At 38.7% G+C, this 19,476-nt stretch overlaps 1 protein-coding gene across 13 annotated transcripts in view; it reads left to right on the top strand.

Annotated features, from left to right (window-relative positions):
* The window catches only part of CELF2 (CUGBP Elav-like family member 2), a 371,782-nt gene that overhangs the window by 323,444 nt on the left and 28,862 nt on the right, over positions 1–19,476 (top strand). For all 13 annotated transcript variants that reach the window (XM_050708247.1, XM_035549355.2, XM_035549356.2 and 10 more), the window contains one exon: positions 8,512–8,646. In XM_050708247.1, the coding sequence (XP_050564204.1) occupies positions 8,512–8,646 (135 nt within the window). The remainder of the gene's footprint in view (positions 1–8,511; positions 8,647–19,476) is intronic.

The following is a 19,476-nucleotide window of genomic DNA, read 5'->3' on the forward strand; positions in this document are numbered from 1 at the left end:
GTCCCTGAACAGAACAGAAGGGACACAGCACACAGCCTGCTGTACAAGTGAAAAAAAAGATTTACTATGCAGTCCTCTGTGTTACTATTTCTAAAATCAAAGCAATTTTCTTTGCAAGCAGAGCAAAAACACTGGTCTTCGGTGTGAAGTTTTAAATTCCCTTTCCATTAATACCATGCCTCAGACTAGTTAAATTTTATGTGGCAAAACCAGGGATTCTTTGGTTTTATTGAAAGGCGCATTTAGGTATTTTCGATTGAAGAGAACTGGAGTTTGGAAGATGGAGATCCAATCCAAAGAAACACAGGGATTAGTCTCAAGAACTCACTAACACAGAGACATTAAACACACAAAGCATGAGCTCCAGAAGTGAATGTTGTTTTTGGTGTAGCAGCCCACTGGCACTACTGTATGTTCAGTGTTGCCTTTGCCCTATTTTCATAAATCATGTGTGAAGTCCAAGTAAATCATGAACCTGGCTTAACTACAATTTGTGATATTTAGATTTGAGAGGCAAAAAGTAGTAGCTTGCCATTTAGCTTTCCAAGCCTTAGGGTTCCACACTCAGTTCCCCAGCTTAGATTTTCTAATTTTTATTGAAAAATGATATTTTCATAAAATCATTTTATTTCAGGAGTCAAGCTGAAAAAAAAAAACAATATGTCAAGACTGGTAAAAACAAGTTGGCAGAGTTTGCAGGACTGCTTTGTTATTATAATAATCCCCTCGTCTTGACTACAGGAGCTAACCCTACCTTGCCAAATGCTGCCTTATTGTTCTTTGTGGAACATGCAAGCACATACCATCTCTGAGCATATATTTTATAGTTTTTCCTCCCTGCCTCCAATATCTGCTAATGCTAATTTAAAGGCAATGTTTTCTCTCACATGTCTCTCAAGCTTCGATGTCTAGCCCGTGCTTTGTCTTTGGGGAAGGCTAATAATGTGGACGAATTACATTATGTGATTTGATTGTCTTATTTTAAAAAGACAATGCAAGCTACATTCAGCACTAGCAAAACTATTTCAAGCAAAAATAAAAAAGATTGCTTCCTCAAATACATCCAAATTTACAAAATGCATGGAAGGCTTAGTTCAAAGGTGATTGATGTCATTTGAATATTTACATTAAATTTGACTCAGATCCAAAAAAAATGGAAGCTATTCAAGCCAACCTGCCTGTTTAAGAAGAACCTGGAAAGTGCTATACCAGCAGTAAAAACAGGGAGATTTAGGGAGGTTTTTTACTCTGCTGGGTGGCTGTAAAAAAAAATAAAATGCCCAAAAGTATATTATCTATGAAGATTTTCTATTGCCTATTAATATGAAATGTTTTGACAGGAATAAATATTTGCTTATACAGGAATATTGCTATATATGTGACCAGTCAAGACACGTAAACATGTACAGTACTCATAAAAGACACAAAAGGACTCTTTTCCTTTCAGTGGACAGACCGTGTATTTTACTTCCTGAAGTCATGCAGGAGAAGAATTCATGCTTTGGGCTTTTCTTGCTTTGGATTTCAGACCTCTGAACCCTCTACAGCTGGGGCTTTTTATACTTTTCCAATGTATTTTTTTGTTCCAGTCCATTCCAAACTCTCTCACAGTTTGGTTGCATTTTGAGTTGAACTTCTGGCCCATTCAGAGTCCTTTTCAATTCATTTCACCCTTCTTCTGCTACCCAAGCCAGATTTCCTCCTGTTGCAGAGTCTGTGGGAGCAGATGGGTGAGAGAAACTCTGCGAGGTTCTGCTTTCTGAATATTTTCCTCTAATTGTTGGATTGGCTCGGTGGATCTGGAGGGACCAGTTGGAAGCCAGGGCCATCTGCACAAAAGCTCTATACTTCTGCATTGGCCCAAGGATCTTTTATATCCTCTGACTCGGTGGTGGCTTCATTCCAGCAGAGCCATACTGAAGGAGGGCTTCTCCTGCTATGACCTCTTTAGAGATATCGTATTAAAAGTAAAGGTCAGTGAGAAACTCTTTCCAGCTCAAGGGAAATAGCTGTTTCTTAAAGATAACTACCAGTTTTGAAAATGTTGACCTCAGGGACTGAAAGCATTGAGCTTTTGTAACACTAATTCCATTGAAAGTCCTACTTAATTTAACCCATACAATTTGCATTTTTTTTAAGATAATAAATTAACCAATTCCATTTATAACATTTTTTGGACAGCCAGAATTTGAAGCAAGTGAGTCTATTCTCAATCCACACGTAGCTCCTGCTCACAGGAGAAGGAGAGGCACCTTGAGAGGAAAACCAAAGCTTGGTGGCTTACAAGACGTGCTTATTCAGATGGTAAAAGTACATGACATGGAGTTTGGCCAGGTCTGGGCACAAGATCTGTAGCTCTGGCTGGGCTTTCCACAAATGATGAAAGAAGAAAGAGATGCTTTTTATTCCCTTGGCCCCTCTGCAGGTGAAAGTCATCTCACTGAACTTTAGCAGCTTGGAAATCAGGCTCCCTAGAGGGCAATGAAGAGAAGTCATTCCTAGGTAGCAAGTCACCCTTCCAAGGGCTGGGGTTAATCTTACCTAGTTTAAGGTTGAATGAATCATCCATTCTGTCCTTCCTGACTATAGCAATAGCCTGGACAAGTAACTTTAATTCACACAAAGTTAGTCCAGATGAATCTCTCCCACTAGGAGTGGGAAAGTTTCAATTGAGAAAAGCACTTTGCTTGCCAGGAATGAGTTAAGAGATTGTATAACTTGGAAATAGGCTGAAATCCTATGCGAATCAACTAGTAGTTCTTTCAGTTGGATTTAAGCATGTACTCTTAAATAACGTGATTATCAAGGCAGATCAAATGTGGACTTAAAAGTTATTTTAAGGGCTTTCCTAAATCACACGCTACATGGTCAGGATACCTTAAGCACTGTTGAGGTAAGTAGCTTTTCTAAAGGTACGGGCAGAGCATATTCTATTGGAGCATTTATTGGAGGTAACAGTCTCCTGTCCATTTTAATTCTCTGAATATTGCTGGGGTAACATCCCACTTTCAGACACAGTCCAAGAAGAATTTACCCCCATTAAGCATCCAGAATGGCTGATATCAGTGTTGGTAACTGGTTACTTTTTGGCCCAGAGATGATGAATTTTACTTTCTATGAGAATTTTTTTAAGCTGCAGTCAGGATTTAATTCAGAATCTTAACAATTGGGACAGATAAAATTTCCAAAGAAAAGGTAGGCAACCGCAGACTTCAAGCGATTGAAAACTGCTTCTGAGCTATTCAGATTTGTCTGTGATAATTACCACTGATTTTGAAATTCTCGGTGCATATCTTGTCTCTAAAATGTGGTCAGTGCTTTCCTATATTAGGCATTTTTTCAGAGAGCAAATTTGACTATTTCCTTATACAATTTTTTTGTGGTTTTGGAAACCCAGATCTGATGAGACCAAAGAAGTCTTCAGGACTGGTTTGTGATTCTGTCGCCTCTTCTACAAATACCCAGTAATTCCAAATTTACAGTTACCACAGGAGAAAAACTGCGGTGACTGAAATGAGGCAAATTGCTTCATTGTATGAAAGTTTGCATCAGAGGCAGCACAAGAAGTTGTAAAATGTAAATCTTGTGCTCTCAAATTTCACCGTGTTTTCACAGAACTGCATCTGTGACTGTGCAGCACTACAAAAATTTCCTGCGAATGTGCTAATAGGCCTTATGAGAATGTTCTATCACCATCCATCTGTCACTTTTTAACAGGCCTGATTGGCAAGCACTTGTAACAACTGACATCTGTTCTTGCTTATTGATATGTAGATTTATGGTAATTGCTGTGAACAATAAGACACAAAATTACCTAAGGTGAACATTAAATTAAATTTTCATGCCCCTATCCTTATAAATAATTTTTTTTAAATCTTAAGTTTCAAGCAAGGCATACTGTGCATCTGTTTTGTACATAATTTAATTGTTTTTTTTTAATCTGCCAAATAACAAAATGAAAGTTGAATTTCCTTGCAATCTTGAATATTTGCCAAGCTGATAGCACATTGGTAAATACATGTTATTAAAAATGGAATCGAACTGTATTGTGATTCTGTTTTTTTTTTTTAATCATTTCACTTTAATTCCCAACATCGTCTCTATCATGAAGATCAAGAGTTATTCCTTACCCAGAAGTTTTTTTTTCCCTACAGGCGGGTTTTCATTTTTCATGTGCAGCACTGCCTATGAGGCTGTTCTTCAGCATTAAGCAATTTGCATTTCTTCAGAGAGAGGTGTATGTGCTGAGTGAGCAGCACTTTCAAATAAAAACAATCTACTCATTTTTGGTCCAGCTCTGTTGCGGGATTTGGGACTGTTTTGAAAAAGCTGTAGGATGGGAAATGTGTGAAGACAGTGTGTGAAAGAGAAGAGAATGAGAGAGCAGATTAGTCCCACAGAACTATACCTTGGCTGAAGCGCAATTGATCCAAAATCCTCATTTGAAGCAGAGTGCTTTTTGGGTCTGGGACTTGAGAGCGTTTGGTTTCTCTCCTCCAAGTTTGTCCTAGCAAGCGGGATGTTGATGCACTTGACGAGTTGGTGGGAAAAGCCAATGAAGAGGAAGCAGAGATGAAAAAATACCTAGGGAATGTGAAGCAGTGATGGCAGAACTTATTTTTTATAAGTTTCAGCAAACAGAGGATCCTGGAGAGGATGTATATTAAGGATAAAGTGGCTAACACAATCAGCTCTAGAGCATGCTGGATGATGGGCATGTGCTCTGAGCCCAGGCTGATGGCCGCTTTTGGGTACAGCAGGGTTCTTTGGTGTCCTTCTCTGACGCGTGTGTGACTACAGCAAGCAGGTTTTGGTTTTTTGTTTTTGTTTTTTTTTTTTCCTAAAGGCTCTGTAGCGGACACACCGTAACATCTGCAGAGCTGGTTTGGGGCCAGTGTCTTTTAGTCACCTCTCCAGTCAAACAGACTGGGTGGGGAGACAACTTCATCACTGCCTAGCTGTTGTTTGTTAATCTTTTTTTTTTGGCATGGAAGCTCTTTCTTCAAGTTGTTAGATTCCTCTTTTGCTTCCAGAGGAAATGTCCCTCTATGAAAAAGTGTTTTTGTGGGATGAGGCAATGGTGGTGGTAGTTTTGCATCTATATAGGCGTGATAGCAGCTCGCAAGCCCAACGAGAGCGGTTGTTTGTTCCAGTGCCTGCTGACCTTGTCTTGCCCGCTGCACTTGTGCTGAGCACCGTACGGTGTGCGTGGGCTGCCTTCCAGCTCCACATCCCTGTATGCTCATAGGCTCTCTGTTGCTACAGCCTAACGCAGCTTTGCATGCATGCACAAAGCCATGCATTTCAAATGCAGTAGAAAAAGCAGTATTAAATTGCTTCAAAATCCATTTGCTTCTAAACCGAGGTTCGGAGAAAAGTCTATGCATTTTCCAGAAGGATGTGGGATTTCATTTGGCTGAAGCTCTTTTACAGTCTCTCCTCCTGTACCATTCTGTATGTTTTGTTCACTATTATTTAATCTTGCCGTGCATGCTGTTTAAAAGTTCAAAGTAGAAACGTCACCATAGAGTAAATATAAGCTGATTATGACTGATCCTCCTGATGAACCACTTACCAGTGGATGATAGAAAACCATGCTGCCATGGTGAAGAGCAACCCACTACTTTATCAAATGTCCATTACAGAAAGGCGTGAAAAGTGGCCTCTGTGAAGACCAGCAATGTTTGCAGGATATTCTTTGCTGAGTTACTTATACTTCTTATAAAAAAGGAAGGAAAAAGATCCATGAGTACCAAATATCAATGCAGGATGAAAATGGATTCCATGTCTCATTCTGAGGACCGCTTTGTCTTGTGTTTTGTTGCTGTTGGCGGTGGTGGTGGTGGATTTTTTGCAAAGAGCTAGACACCTTTTAAGTTATCTTCATTCCTAAAAGGCTTATTCCTGAAGTTTGAAATAATCTGCAGAATCTTACTACCAAAGAAAGAGGGGAGTTTTTTGTGTGTTTTTTTTTTTATGAAAAAGGAGAATTTTACACACCAGGCTTCTTGCATAGTCAACATGTGAGTGAGTCAGCTAAGTAATTTAAAAAAAAAATGCTTGCAAAATATCTGAATTATACCTTTTCACTGAAAAGTGAATTTAAAACTCTTAAGTTCCAGACCATCTTTGTCTTCAGAGATATATTAACAAATGTTTGTTAATACATTGTTCCAAATATACTTCCTATATTAGATTCAGACTCGCAGTAAAAATCAAAGGTTAAAAAAGTCAACTTCTTATGATTTTGAAGATGACTTCGTTCAAGATTTGAGATGTTTAAAGCAGTTTTATTCAATTCATTTGGGTATCAAATGCCTAATTCTTTGGTATTTATAAAATGTCCATGTAATTAGTGTACAGTTTTGCCATTTCAGGGTTATCTTCGTATTTTAAGCACTTACACTTTGTAAGAGCTGGGTTAGAAGACTGATCAACAGTGATTTAACACTGCAGTGATAAAACAGCAGTGATTTCCTGTGATCATATTATTTAGCAGTTACACCTAATTGTCTAGATTAGTAGTGACTTGTGACTAGGGTAGCTTTATTGTGCCTTGTAAAATATTTTGGGTTGGTAGTGTTTGCAAAAAAAAAAAAAAAACATTTTTTTATTATGGTCATTAGCTTCTAAAAGAAACCTGAAAGAGCATTTCTTTCACATAATTCCTCAAAGTGTGTTATGTAGACTGCAAAGTGGCAAGTTTTGAATGAACTGAAACCTTATTCCTAATGTTGTTGTTGTGCCATGTTTTCTAAAGTACAGACATCTGAGCTGATGCAAGGCAGTTGACTGAGGCACAGAAGTTAGAACCAGAGCAATGCTGCATGCTCATCTTGAACCTGACCTTCCTGTTGAAACAAGCTGTATTTAAATACAGACTTTTATTTACAAATAGATGCTTAAATTAAGGTTCACCTCAGAGCTCCTAATGCCAGGACAATGAGAATACCTGTACATTCAGCTCTATGGGGAGCTCATTTGTTGTACACAACCTTAGTCTCAGATGTATGCATTTGAAAGTGTTGTCAGTCTCTGTTATTGCAGAAGTTCTCATTTCCTAGAAAATACCTCTCAATTTCATCTCTTTTTCTTCTCAAACGTGCTTACAAGATATTATATTTGACCTCTTTTTTTTTTCCTTCTTCTCCAAGTTGTTATTAGGTTCCCCTGGTATGAAAAACAAAGTATGCAGAAAGAAGTAATATCTCTTGTTAGACAAGCTAATGTTCAAAAAATAAAATAAAAATTGGACAAGTTTTCAGGCACTCAAGCTCTTCTTTGAGTGTTTCCCAAAACTCATGCAGTCATCCCAGCTCTGTCACTTGGTCTAAAAAAAGGTATTACTCTTCCTACCAACTAACCTTTTGAATATACTTATATTATCTAGACTACAAGAACATTAGGAAACTGTTTTAGTGTTTTACGGTTTTTGCCTACTTAATTCTACTGAGGACTCAAAGAGCATGTGGAGATCTCTCTCAGGTCCAAGCCAACATTATGAACTCTTGCTGCCATCCAAGCCCCCTTTGGACAGTTGCATCTTATTCAGAGGATCCTGAGCAGGATCCAGTCTGGTTAACGTTAGCCCCTAACTTGCGTCTGCATTTTAGTCTTGTACTGAAACAGTCCTCTGTAGAATAAGGGCCTAAGTACTTTGTGTAGTCCAAGGTAAAAGGTAGTACTTTTGAAGGGACCTCCATCTCTCTGATTTAAGTCAAATGAATGCCATTTGCTGTTCCTTATTCATCTTTTTTTTTTTCTGTTTCACATAAATTGCATTTATTGTTTGTCCTTTTTTACTTGCCATCTAAATTAAATCATTTGCTGTTGAAATGAAAGCTTTTCATGAAGGTCCTTACTGAAATGCGGGTGTACCTCCCCCACATCTTCTAAAATAATGAAGTAAGAGATGACTGAGTGGACTTGTTACCATAAGGCAGAGCTTATGGCCTAAATGTCCCCGCTTCAGTGATGGCTCTGTCATCAGTCTGATATTAATTCGATGCTCTTAGTTCCTATGTGTTTTTAGAAATGAACCATCAAAAGAAAAATCAGCACAACTGTTGGCTACTGCACAGTGTAGTCTTCGTAGATACTTTCAGAGGAGACACAGGAAACAAATTATATTCATCCCAATTATATGACCCAATCTTGAAGGTGTTTTAAATGTTAGTTATCTTCTTCATACCCCCTGTTGTGCTAGGGAATAGTATTGCCCCTGGGCTTCACACAGAGTTTAAATGACTTTTAATTCCACACTTGCCTTATAGAAGAGACACAAACCAGATTTAATTTCCCTGTACTGTAGGCTGGTGCCCTTGCCATATTCTCCCACTCCGAAGGCAGAAAGGTGAGAGATGCTATTTGGGGACTTTAAAAGGTGGTTAATCTCTTAGCAAGCTACACCCAAAGCTCCATGTCCACTGAAAACAGCCTTTATTTCTTCTTTTTTTTTTTTTTTTTTTTTGAATGGCACCTTTTTATTAACCCTATTGTTTCTCCATGCAGGCATGAACGCTTTACAATTACAGAACTTGGCAACTTTAGCAGCTGCAGCAGCCGCCGCCCAAACCTCAGCTACCACCACCAATGCAAATCCTCTCTCCACAACGACTGGTGCTCTGGGAGCCCTCACAAGTCCTGGTAAGAGCAGAGTGCTTGCTTTCAAAATACAAAAATGAGAGTAAATGGCAAGAAAATAGTTACAACTCTGATTCCATGCTGTGACTAAGTTCTGTGATCATATACATTTTGGACACCCTTTTAATAACTGAATACATTTTTGTTGCTGTTATTTTTAAGGAAAGAATTTATTGTTCAAGATGTCCAGTATGGCCACATTCTCTGTTCCAGACTCATTTCAGGGGTCATTAAAGCCTAACAGACCCATCTTGCAAAACTCTACATGAAAATTGCAATTACATGGGAAACTCAAGCTAATCTTAACTTTTCAGAAAGAATTCAGAACGTGCTAATCCTTCCCATCCAACAGAAAGATCAAACGAGATGGCACTTCTTAATCCCTAAGAGACTGATCTTTGATTCCCAACCCATCATGCAAATATTGCCTTCATCCAATATGAATTTTTGTGCAGTCCTCTCTTTTTTCCTTCTCTTTTCTTTGCTGTAGCTGTAGAGCTTTCTGTAGAGATTTCTTCTGGTCCTGAAGAAGTGATATCAGATGTTCAAGAAGTCCACAGCCAGAATCTGACTTCATTACCCTAAACTGTATGGGGGAATGAGGGACAGGTTAAGAGATGGTGGTGCCTCCATTACCACCGTATAGGCATTCAGCCATGCACTTCCCATGTATGCATAACCCTTCCCACTAAGACAGGGCAGATCCAGGGCTCAGTACCACTTCAGTATCTCTAGAATCCATGGAGAGAGGTGTTGATTCAGTGTAGTTACTCTGGATTTACAGTGAAGAAGCTGAGTCAAGAATCTGGCCACTTATCTTTACATAAAGGCTGCAGGGTGTAATTATTTGCATCATGAAGTGTGTTTATTGCTGTTCTAAAAAACATTCGTATTATTTTAGACACCACTAAAGAACATTTGTGTTTAATCTTGTTTAAGTGTGTATTTATTTCCCATGAAAAAGTAATTCATGGCAGACGGTTTGAGCTCATCAGTAAGGAAAACAGTCTTCACTGCACAATAGAACTGGGACTGAGTGTGTTGCCGGGTGTTAAAGCTGGCCAATGCTTCCTGCTATATTACAGTTTTATTGTTCGTTTGGGGGAGAGGTTAAATGGAAGGCAGCTTGACTAAATAGTAAGTTTGTGCAGCATTTTCCTGTTTCTGGTGTGAGCTTCATATCGACCTAAAAATAATCAGCCACAACAGCTCTGAGGAGCAGGTTGGGTCAAAATGATTTTGTTTGGATGATTTATTTTAAAAAAAAAAAAATCAGCAAACTCTTCTCTCCATCCCAGAGCTGGGTCTTAACACATTGCAAAAGGGTAGTCTGAGTGTCAGTGCTTCTGCGCTGCTCCTGTCTAAATGTCACACATTTAGAGAAGCGGAAATGTTGCATTTCATGCGTGCTGTGTAATATCTCTGCAGTTTAGCTGTTAAATGTCTGAGTAGCCTGTCCTCCCAAGGCATACGCAGCATCTCTTGAGCTACACTGACAAGACTTCTCAGGACAACTAAATGTACTGCACTGCAGCACAGAGGGTCTGGAAGTGAACTTTCCTATCATCTACAGCAAAGGGGCACAAGATCCTCAGGCAGCAGCATGTTTCTGCAGTGCTCTTTGCTATGCCGTGTTAACACAGGACTTGAATTCACGGTTAAGGTCCACGTTTTTTTCTCTCTCCCTCTCCAACACAATCTCCTTACCCAGCCTGGCTGTGTTGGTCTCCAGCCTGCTGAGTGCCTGGAAAGATGAGTGGTATCAGGCAATGTCCAAGTCTGCAGAAGCACATGCTTAGGAAGGTGTTTTGGCTGGACTGGACAGATACTTGTTTGAGATAACAACAGCGTAGCAGTGCTCAGGGTGCCATCTTGGAACAGATATCAAGGTTTTTCCAAAGATATTAATGATTCTGGCTGACACATTGAAGATGCGGTATTTTCCAAAAAATCATGGATGGTTAGCCTCTGAAATAGTGTATTAAGAATGACAATTGCTTTTGAAAGTCTGATAGAGAGTTAGTAGCTGTACACAAAGGTTTTTAATATTAGATAGATTGGCATACCCAAGAGAAAGTCTATATCTAATAGGTTCATTAACCTGTCTGTGTTGCACAGCTGCCTAAAACCAATCCCTGTTAAAATGTCCTTCAGTTTAACCTTTCTTATCTTGTTCCACATTCTCCACCCTATTAAATATTTTGTAAACCTGAATAATATCTTCAATGATTCTTCTCTGTTCTATGTAAACTGAGTTTAGTTCAATAAAGCTTTCAGTAGTAGCTCAAAGTATTTCCATTAGAACTTGAAATATGTTGGCAGAAAACATTTAAATCTGCCTTTCAGTCTGTGGATGTTTGGAAGCCTTGTGGGTATTTTTTTGGTCTAGTTTTCTTTTAATAGAACACTTCAGTTTGTTGTGTTTCATAAGTGTAAATTATTTTGTCTGATTTCAGTCTTCACTAAGCCCAGGAAGAAATGTTTGTGTCTCTCCAGATAATGTATTAAATTAATATTTCTCAGTTCAGAAAGCTGCCCAAATTTAGGAGAGTGCAAAGGTACATGCTTAAATTTAATCATTTTCTTGATTCTGTTAAAGCCAAAATACTGCACTGAAATGGGATAGGCATGAGCATGTATTTCTAATATGCCTTAAACTGTGGCAGCCACATCACATAAATCACGTCCATGTTTTTACCGATATGTAACTGTATCACTCCTGAATATCTCTCCTGTATCTGTCTTTGACCAAGAGCTCTTGGTTTGTCCTTTGTAGACATCTGTCATAAGAGCCCCAACTTGTGGTTGTGTCAGTTCAAATTCATCTGGCAGCTTAATTTTACATAGATAAGATTAGCAACCTTCAATACATCAAACTACTAAGGTGAGGATGGAGGTGAGACCGTCTTTGGTGCATTGGCAACACAGAAAAACAGGCCAAGAGGTGAGAAACCAACATGGTATCTGATATTTGAGAATGTCAAGTTTTGCTGCTGGCTTCTAATGGCAATATATCAACAAGGAAAAGAAAAATATTCAGTACCTAATAGTAACTGTTCAATTTGTATGAAACTCCTTCAAGGTTCATACAGTCACATATCTCCAAACAAATTAAATGCCAATGATCTCATATGTTCTGTATACTTACTAAAGAGCTTTGACCGCTAGAGAGTTTAAGGACACTCATTCTCCTCCATGTGCTAAGTACTTTCTCTTAAGCTTGAAACGCTATTCATTCAGAAAGAACAGAGACAATGCAATCCCCCAAACTATTAATTTTTTTATAATTGTAAATTTATAATTTCAATTTTGCATACCCATGGAAGTCTCTCCCTACAGCATTGTTAGAAATGATTTTTTAAAAGCCTTTGCTTAAAAAAACATGAAAGATTAAGCTTTCATTTTAGTAAAAATCCCCTCAGGCAATAAATAGGTTCTTTTGTCTCTTGGCCCTGGAAAAAAAATTAAAATGGTTTAAATTGCCCATGGTTAAAGTAACTGTTTCTTGCAATTATCAGATGGTAGTGAATAAAAATGAAAATGAAATCATGAAAGAATAAAAAACAGGTAAAATGCATATTATGTCTTTCATGAGTTTCTCACGGGTCTTTTGAAGACTCATTTAATCATCTTCCTTGTCTTTTATTTTGATATGATAATTGTTTCTTTTATTTACTTTAATCACCTCTATTTAGTTAATTAATTCTTCAATTTCTTTTCGTTTCACTTACTTACAATACTTTCCTGTTTTAAAGGCATGTAGCTGTAGTACTTCATAATGTAAGGGTTTGGCCTTGGGGTAGTTTTTACCCAACTCCATGCGGCCATGTACGTTGTCTGAGCCAGTTTGTCTCAACTCTGCCTTGGTTGGGTCTCAGAAGTTTGCATTTCCTAGTAACTCAGAAGGGAGTTTGGAGGAACTACCTCAGGTGTAGATATTAGCAGTGTAAATATTGTAATTTAGGCAGGACAAATCTCAGCTGAGTGTCAGGAACCTTGTCCTCTCCTCCAGAGAACATCCTTTCCACATCCTGCAAACACATGGACTAGCACAGAGCCCACAGAGAGCCTGCTACTTCAGAGGTAGACATGAAGGGCGGACATATGAGCCCAGGATGTATCTGTCTTTAACAGTCTGACATTTCCTTTGCCTCAGTTGACCCATTACCCTAATTTTCCCACAGATAGTATTTTTTTCTGGTCTTCATGGGTAGTACAGCCTTGATACTTTCCTGATATCAAGAGCTATGAAGCTCCTGATCTTTTTGCAAACTGATATTAAGCAACAGCAGAAAAAGTTTTTGCACTCTAAAAAGGAATAAGAATATGGAAGTCGGGTTTTAGATACCAACTTACTTTGTCATCTTGTCCTTTTCCATCACTGCATAGGTTTTTTCTTGTTTAATGCCATAACATGAGAGTCACAAAATCATGCAGGCTGGAAGAGTCTTTTCCCAAGGTCTCTACTTTGGGCTCCTGCTCAAGGCAGAAACACTTAGAGCAGGTTGGTGAACTCTGCATTCAGTCAAGGATTGAACATCGCCAAGAATGGAGATTCCACTGCTTCTGTGGGCTTGTTTCAATTTTATTTCTTAAAATTCATGCATAAATGTTTTTTCAATAACCAGTAGGAAAGCTCTTCTATGTGCAAATGAAGAGACAAAACATCTAATTATACATCCAAATTTATCTGCATAAACATACTCAATATAAATTCTGAGCTGTGGGGGGATAGAATTGCTAAACCAGAAGCTAATTCAGTTTCAGACTTAGGAGCCTTGATTTTCCATGACATTTTCATGATTATTTGATTCTCTAAACTATTATATATTCACACAGCTGAACTAGCTATTCATGCTTCAGTAACAAAGCTTTTCAGGTTTATCTGCTGTGTGAACCTAAAAGGAAATCTTTGTGCAAAAAATACATACAGTGTAGAAAGTAAGACTTTTTTCTTTAACAGTCTCTTCAAATCAAGCCCAGTTTTGGCCATATTATATCAGAATTTACCCATTAACTCTTAAGTTGAAAAAAGTCCTCCTAAGCACAAAAGTCTAAAAATACTCATTTTCAGACAGATGCTGACATTGGAGTATAACAGCCCCCCTAAATATAAAGGAACTCTCTGAAGTATAGAATAAACTGAGAAAGAAAGAAAGAAGGAAAGAAAGAAGGAAAGAAAGAAGGAAAGAAAGAAGGAAAGAAAGAAGGAAAGAAAGAAAGGATTACCATTAGTGTCTGTCCTGAAAGAATTAATTCATCCTTTCTGAACCCTGCTAAAAGCAGAGAATTATAACTTACAGTTAGCATCCGTGGTTCATTATTTTGTCTACCCCCTAATACATCATAAAAATTTTCTTTGTTAGTTGAAGGTATTCATGTTGTGAACACAATTGTTGAAATGTTAGAGATTTTATAGAATATACAACATGGTTCAGCTGAGAAGCAGTGGAGAATGTTCAAATAGTCATTCTTAGAAGATTCTCTTTTTGTTCACTTCAGTACAATACGTTTTTCTCCAATCAGCAGTGCAAGTCTGCCACCGTGACATTTTGTTAGAGGCCAGTACACCCACTGAGATAGCTGTGATTTGCTTCTAGGATGATCCAAAAATAACCCTACCAGTAGGTGTGTAGGCAGGTCTGACAGTTTGCTAAAGAATGAATTGGACTAGATGTTTCATGTTAGAAAAGATCAGTTTAAAATGCAGAATGGCACTTTCTATACTGTAGTACAAATTGATTATTTTTGTACCATTTCATGTGGAATTAATGCAGGTTCTGTAATTATAAAATCATTTAAAATAAGCTTAATTTGTTTTGCAGTACATAGGAAATTTCCCTAGCATAATGTTAGTTATTTTTAGGATAAAAAAGTTGGTAAATGTAACACATATCTTAAATAAAGGTTTACATATACAGTGTACATACTAAATAGATGCCTCAGACAGATGGATGCTTAAACAACCCAAGTGTGTGATTTTCAATTTTACCCTTAAATCTAGTTATATTATTAGCATCATTATCTTAGTGCTCTGAGCACAGAGCAATCAATGTCTTAACCCTGATCTCAACACCAGTTTTTTCAAACTAGGTGTTTGCAAGGAAGCCATAGAGGAAAATCTTGCCTTAGCATGCCCACCACCCAGTGCCTGACACTTAATTTCATAGTTCAGGGAGATTGCTGTCTGTAACGGAAGAAGTATGTTACTGAACTGTTGTGTGTCAGCCAGGCTTACCCACTTTGTGTTAAGTTTCTGAGTCCGTAGTTGGGCTTCTAAATAAATGAATTGATTGTGACTGCTCTTAGTGCCCAGAGATGATGCTGCTTGTTAGAGAAATACATTGGTGCTAAGCCCATCTTACAATTAGGTCACCTGTAAGTAGGCATCCAAGCGTACTTATTGGAGCCAAAACTAGGGGACTGGGCATGAATTTGGCCTATATTTGTATTTTTAATAATGTTTCAAAATGTCTAAAATGCCTAAAGAGGAATTGTGGCTAAAAATCTACCAGAGCCCCAGTGCAGTGGAAGGAGAGGAGGGGGATGATGAATTCTCGTGGAGCATCCCTGGAACAGCAGTGTCTCTCCCTGATCAGGTGGAAAAACGAACCTGAAGGATGCAGGTGGCAGCAGGCAGCCCACTGATTAACCACCAGAATTACCCCTTTGCACATTTGTCCCGTAAAAAACGGGTCATTGTATATTCTCCTAGCAAGAAGTTTTCTGAGCAGGGGTATATTAATTCAGCCTAAAGGATCTTAGGGAAGGTTGGTTACTGAACGGCTGCGTTTAGAGTGGGCAGAACCTGTCAGTGGAGAAGTGTGAGGCTGCCCGACAACTGCAGGAAGACACATTTTTGAAAAGCTCCTTGCCTCTTCTTTGGAATAAACGTTAACATCTTATGAATTTTTGGCACAGAAAAATACCTTTCTGTTTCCTTAGAATTGCATAATCACCATGGTTGAAGGACAGAAATGTGTGCATATTTTTCAGTGAAGCATTGTGCTGGTTAATTCTTTGGGTTGTTTTTTTGTTGTTGTTTTTTTTAGGAAACATTGTACAGTACTAAACCATGGATTAGTAGGATCTAATTCAACAGGAGACATGTTTGTTTTTTAAACATTAGTACATTATCATCGTCCTAAAGTATTAAATCCATTGCCTTAGCACATTTCAGGATTTACTTTGCTTGCAGTATACAAATAACACTTTGTAACACATTATATTTTGAAAGTGTGTCTCTACCTGACTCTTAATCTCTGTTTTAGTCCACAAGAATCCCAATCTGTAAGAAGGCTGTTTTTCTCTTTTTGTTGGAAGTAGTATTTCAAGCTCATTCAGAGTTGTTTTCTACTAGAGAAACATGATACTATCAGCTTGGCTACGCAGGTAGATATGTGAGTTTATATGCTATATATCTTGCAGCAAGTCCAAGCCAAGAAAATGCTGGAGCTCATAATATTCAGAAAACAATCCAAATCTTAGCAAAAGTCAAGCACTTGAAGGAGCTTTCAACTATTTAACATTTACTACTGCCAGCACTGCTCCTACAGCCCTAGAGAATTGTGCTTGTGTCCATAGATACTCATAGTCTACTTTCCTGAGGCAGGATAGATTATGGAATATAGTGGGAATTTGAGTTTGTGAATGTTGTTGCAGCATTGTCTGAAAAGATCTAGTTCATTGAATATGGAGCCATTGATTTATTTTATGCATTGGCCAAACCCAAGTATCTCCAACAACTGCATGAGTTTAAAACCAAATAAATGAAACCCTTGACTTCTTTACTGACGGCCTTTGCTGTTCACAGAGCAAAAATATGCAATATGAATTAAAATAACCAGTGCCACATTGATCTGCATATGACTTTATGAATGGTCTGCAAAGGAGCTGGGAAAGTAATTTTGCATGAGACCAGGTAGTCCTCAAGTTCCATTGTTTGCCAAGGTGAATGACTACCCACTGGGTCATGGTATTACAATGAGGTTGTGCTTGCACACCCCGCTAAAAATCCCTTCCTCCATAGAAATTATTATCCATGCATTTTCTGGACTTGTAATTCCTTTGTCTGTGTATTCTGAACTTTTCAAAATATCAATATATCAGTTTATCTCATGTCTATTCTAAGATAGCATGGATAGAACTCCTAAGTATCTGAACTAAACAAATCTTTTAGGCACATCCTGTAGCATTGGAAAGACAAACACCTCCAAAGGACTGTTTGCCTGATCTTTAGACAGATGTATCAGAGAGGTGAAAATGAAGATGAATCAGGATATCATCTCCCACATACTAGGATGGAAACTTGCCTATGTGTGTGATTTGATTATTCTTACAACAAAAGCATGGCTTACCTCGAACTATAGGCCTGGGCTCTCCTGACACTAACTCTTTTTTATGGAGAGATGCTACTGGTTGTTGTTTGTTATTACATAGTGGTGAAAGTATGTCAAAGATGTCACAGACCTGTTGGGAGCGGTGTGACAGAACCTGTACTGCAGGCAGGAGACCCTGGCCTCAGGTGGAGCGTCATTAATTCCAGATCAGAAATTCTTTGGAAAGGGACTGAGAACTGGTTGTACGCTGAAGTGGCTCTGCACGGAGGTCACTGCAGCACTGGGGTGTGAGCACCCGGACAATAGCTTACTCCAAAAAGTGCGAGATAGCAGGAACAAGCATGAGAGCACAGCTGGATGTTCCCCACAGAAATGATAACATTCTGGTTTTGATGTGAAGTCAGTGGTACTTCAGTGAAAACAGGCCATGGCCCTTGGCCCCACTGAGTAAAACAAAGTCGTAAATGCACAGTAATTAGCCTTCGTTTTCTTCGTATTGTGAGATTTCAGTTTGGTTTGATTTCATTTAGTTACAGGTACAGTTGTAAATGTCTAACAGGCAGCTATGAAGTTTAACCCAAACCAGACCTCTGTGCCCTATTGTCTTCCCCTGCCTCTTTAATGTATTTCCCAACCAAAACCAAAAGAGATTTATCATTGTGGTCTGCTGTCAAGAATGCACAATGTGTTTCAGGCAAAGCACTGAAATGAGATGTATGACTTTCAGTTCACACAGGAGGTGGATAGTCTTCACCAAATAATGCATTTCAACAGAACAGAAGCTTCAGTGTGGAACTGGCCCAAAATATTAACTTGCTTTTTAGTTTCTCTTTCCATCTTCATATTTTCAAAGGAAAATATACTCTTAAACACAACAGCATAGATTCACGCAGGTATGTCCAATAAGTAATCCCTTGTTTCCTAAAATAATGGGCTTCTTTTGGATAGACAGGTTTGTAGAGAATTTGTGTAGCAGAAAAATAGAAGACAACAAAAGTAGCCAGCCGATAGCTTTGTCTACCATACCTTTAGTGCTTTTGTTTGCTCTGTGTTCTCCTCCTCCTCTGGGGAGCTGTGGAAGTTGCTTAGTGTAAACACTGTAATTTAAGGACAATCAGAAATGTGAAGCTAAGTGTTAGCATAAATGACATAGTGCTTAACATAAGTGACCCTGATTTTCACTTGTCCCAAGCTCAGAGAGCTTCCTTAGCCTTCAGTGGCCCAATGCAGTCCTGCAGAGTGTGTATTTAGGAGTCTAAATTAAGTCTCCAGTTCTTGGAAACCTTAGCAAAGTCTTTACAAAGAATTTGAATAACTTGGTTCACCTCTCTGTGTTTTGGGTTGGTTATGTTTGTTTGTTTGTTTCTTGTGTGTGAGCATGCACTCACAGGACACTGTGAAATATAAAGCAGTTTTCAGAAAGCCACCTTCAGCCAGAAGGATCACCATGGGGAAAGATTCGTCTTTTTCTCTCCTTATCCCCCTCTTTCTTGCTTAGTCTCAATTGCATGTGCATGTGCATGTGCATGACACAGATGCAATCAGACATTGAGAGACTGCTCTCCCTTCTTCCATTCCTCAGTAGTGTTTCTCTTTTCCTGCACCCTGAGAAGACATGGGTAATCTTTCATAGGGATCGTTCACCTGTGAGTAATGAGGAAATAGAGGGACATTGACTTATTCAGGGAAGACTGTGATATTAGTGTATGTCTCTCCATAATGTCATTCTCGTTTCCCCCGACTCTTTCTTGCTCTCTTGCTTTTTTGGTTCTCTTTCCCTGGAGAGCATCTGTCACTTTTACTTTATTCTTTCCAAGCACAGGCAGAGCGCTTAAACTTACTAGAATCTTCCTTTTTGACATGTCAGACAGCACTTCCCAGATACCAGAAAATGATCAAGTTTTTACTCGTCTTTCCACACTGTGGCCATTGTGTTTGTCAGAGAACCTGATAGAGAATTAACCTCCCCGGAGCAGGAAAATCCACCTCTCCTTTGCCAAAAATAGCCCCGAGAAGCAGAACTGGTGCTGGGGCTATGTTAGCAACTGGCAGACCATCAGTTTGTATGAGGGTGAATGCTCAGATTGGCTCAAGATCACCGTAAAGGGCAGACAATTTAATGCCAGTCACAGGCACTAGTTAGATTAGAATACTGATGAGCCCTTTTGAAAGGCCAGCCGCATCTTCTTTCAGCAAAAATATTAAAATGCCCCCCTTTCCTCTACCTCCCTCCCCCCAATTCTCTATAAGAATAAATTAAAACTTGGAGGTGTGGTTATTATCACAGAATAATTAGACCCCATGGGATTAGAGACACTCAACGTTTGTTAATGCCCCTGGGTTGTGATTATCTAATAATGATGATGCCTCTGTCATCAGTTAATTATTCTTCCCCTTTAAAATGTTCCTTATGCAGTCAGAGCCTGTAGTGTGTGCTTATTTCAGACAGAAACACAACTGCAAATTCCTGAGAGCAATGTCACATGGGCGGTGT

Source organism: Cygnus atratus, chromosome 1 (assembly GCF_013377495.2).
Source record: "Cygnus atratus isolate AKBS03 ecotype Queensland, Australia chromosome 1, CAtr_DNAZoo_HiC_assembly, whole genome shotgun sequence".
In the NCBI taxonomy this organism is placed as follows: Eukaryota; Metazoa; Chordata; class Aves; order Anseriformes; family Anatidae; genus Cygnus; species Cygnus atratus.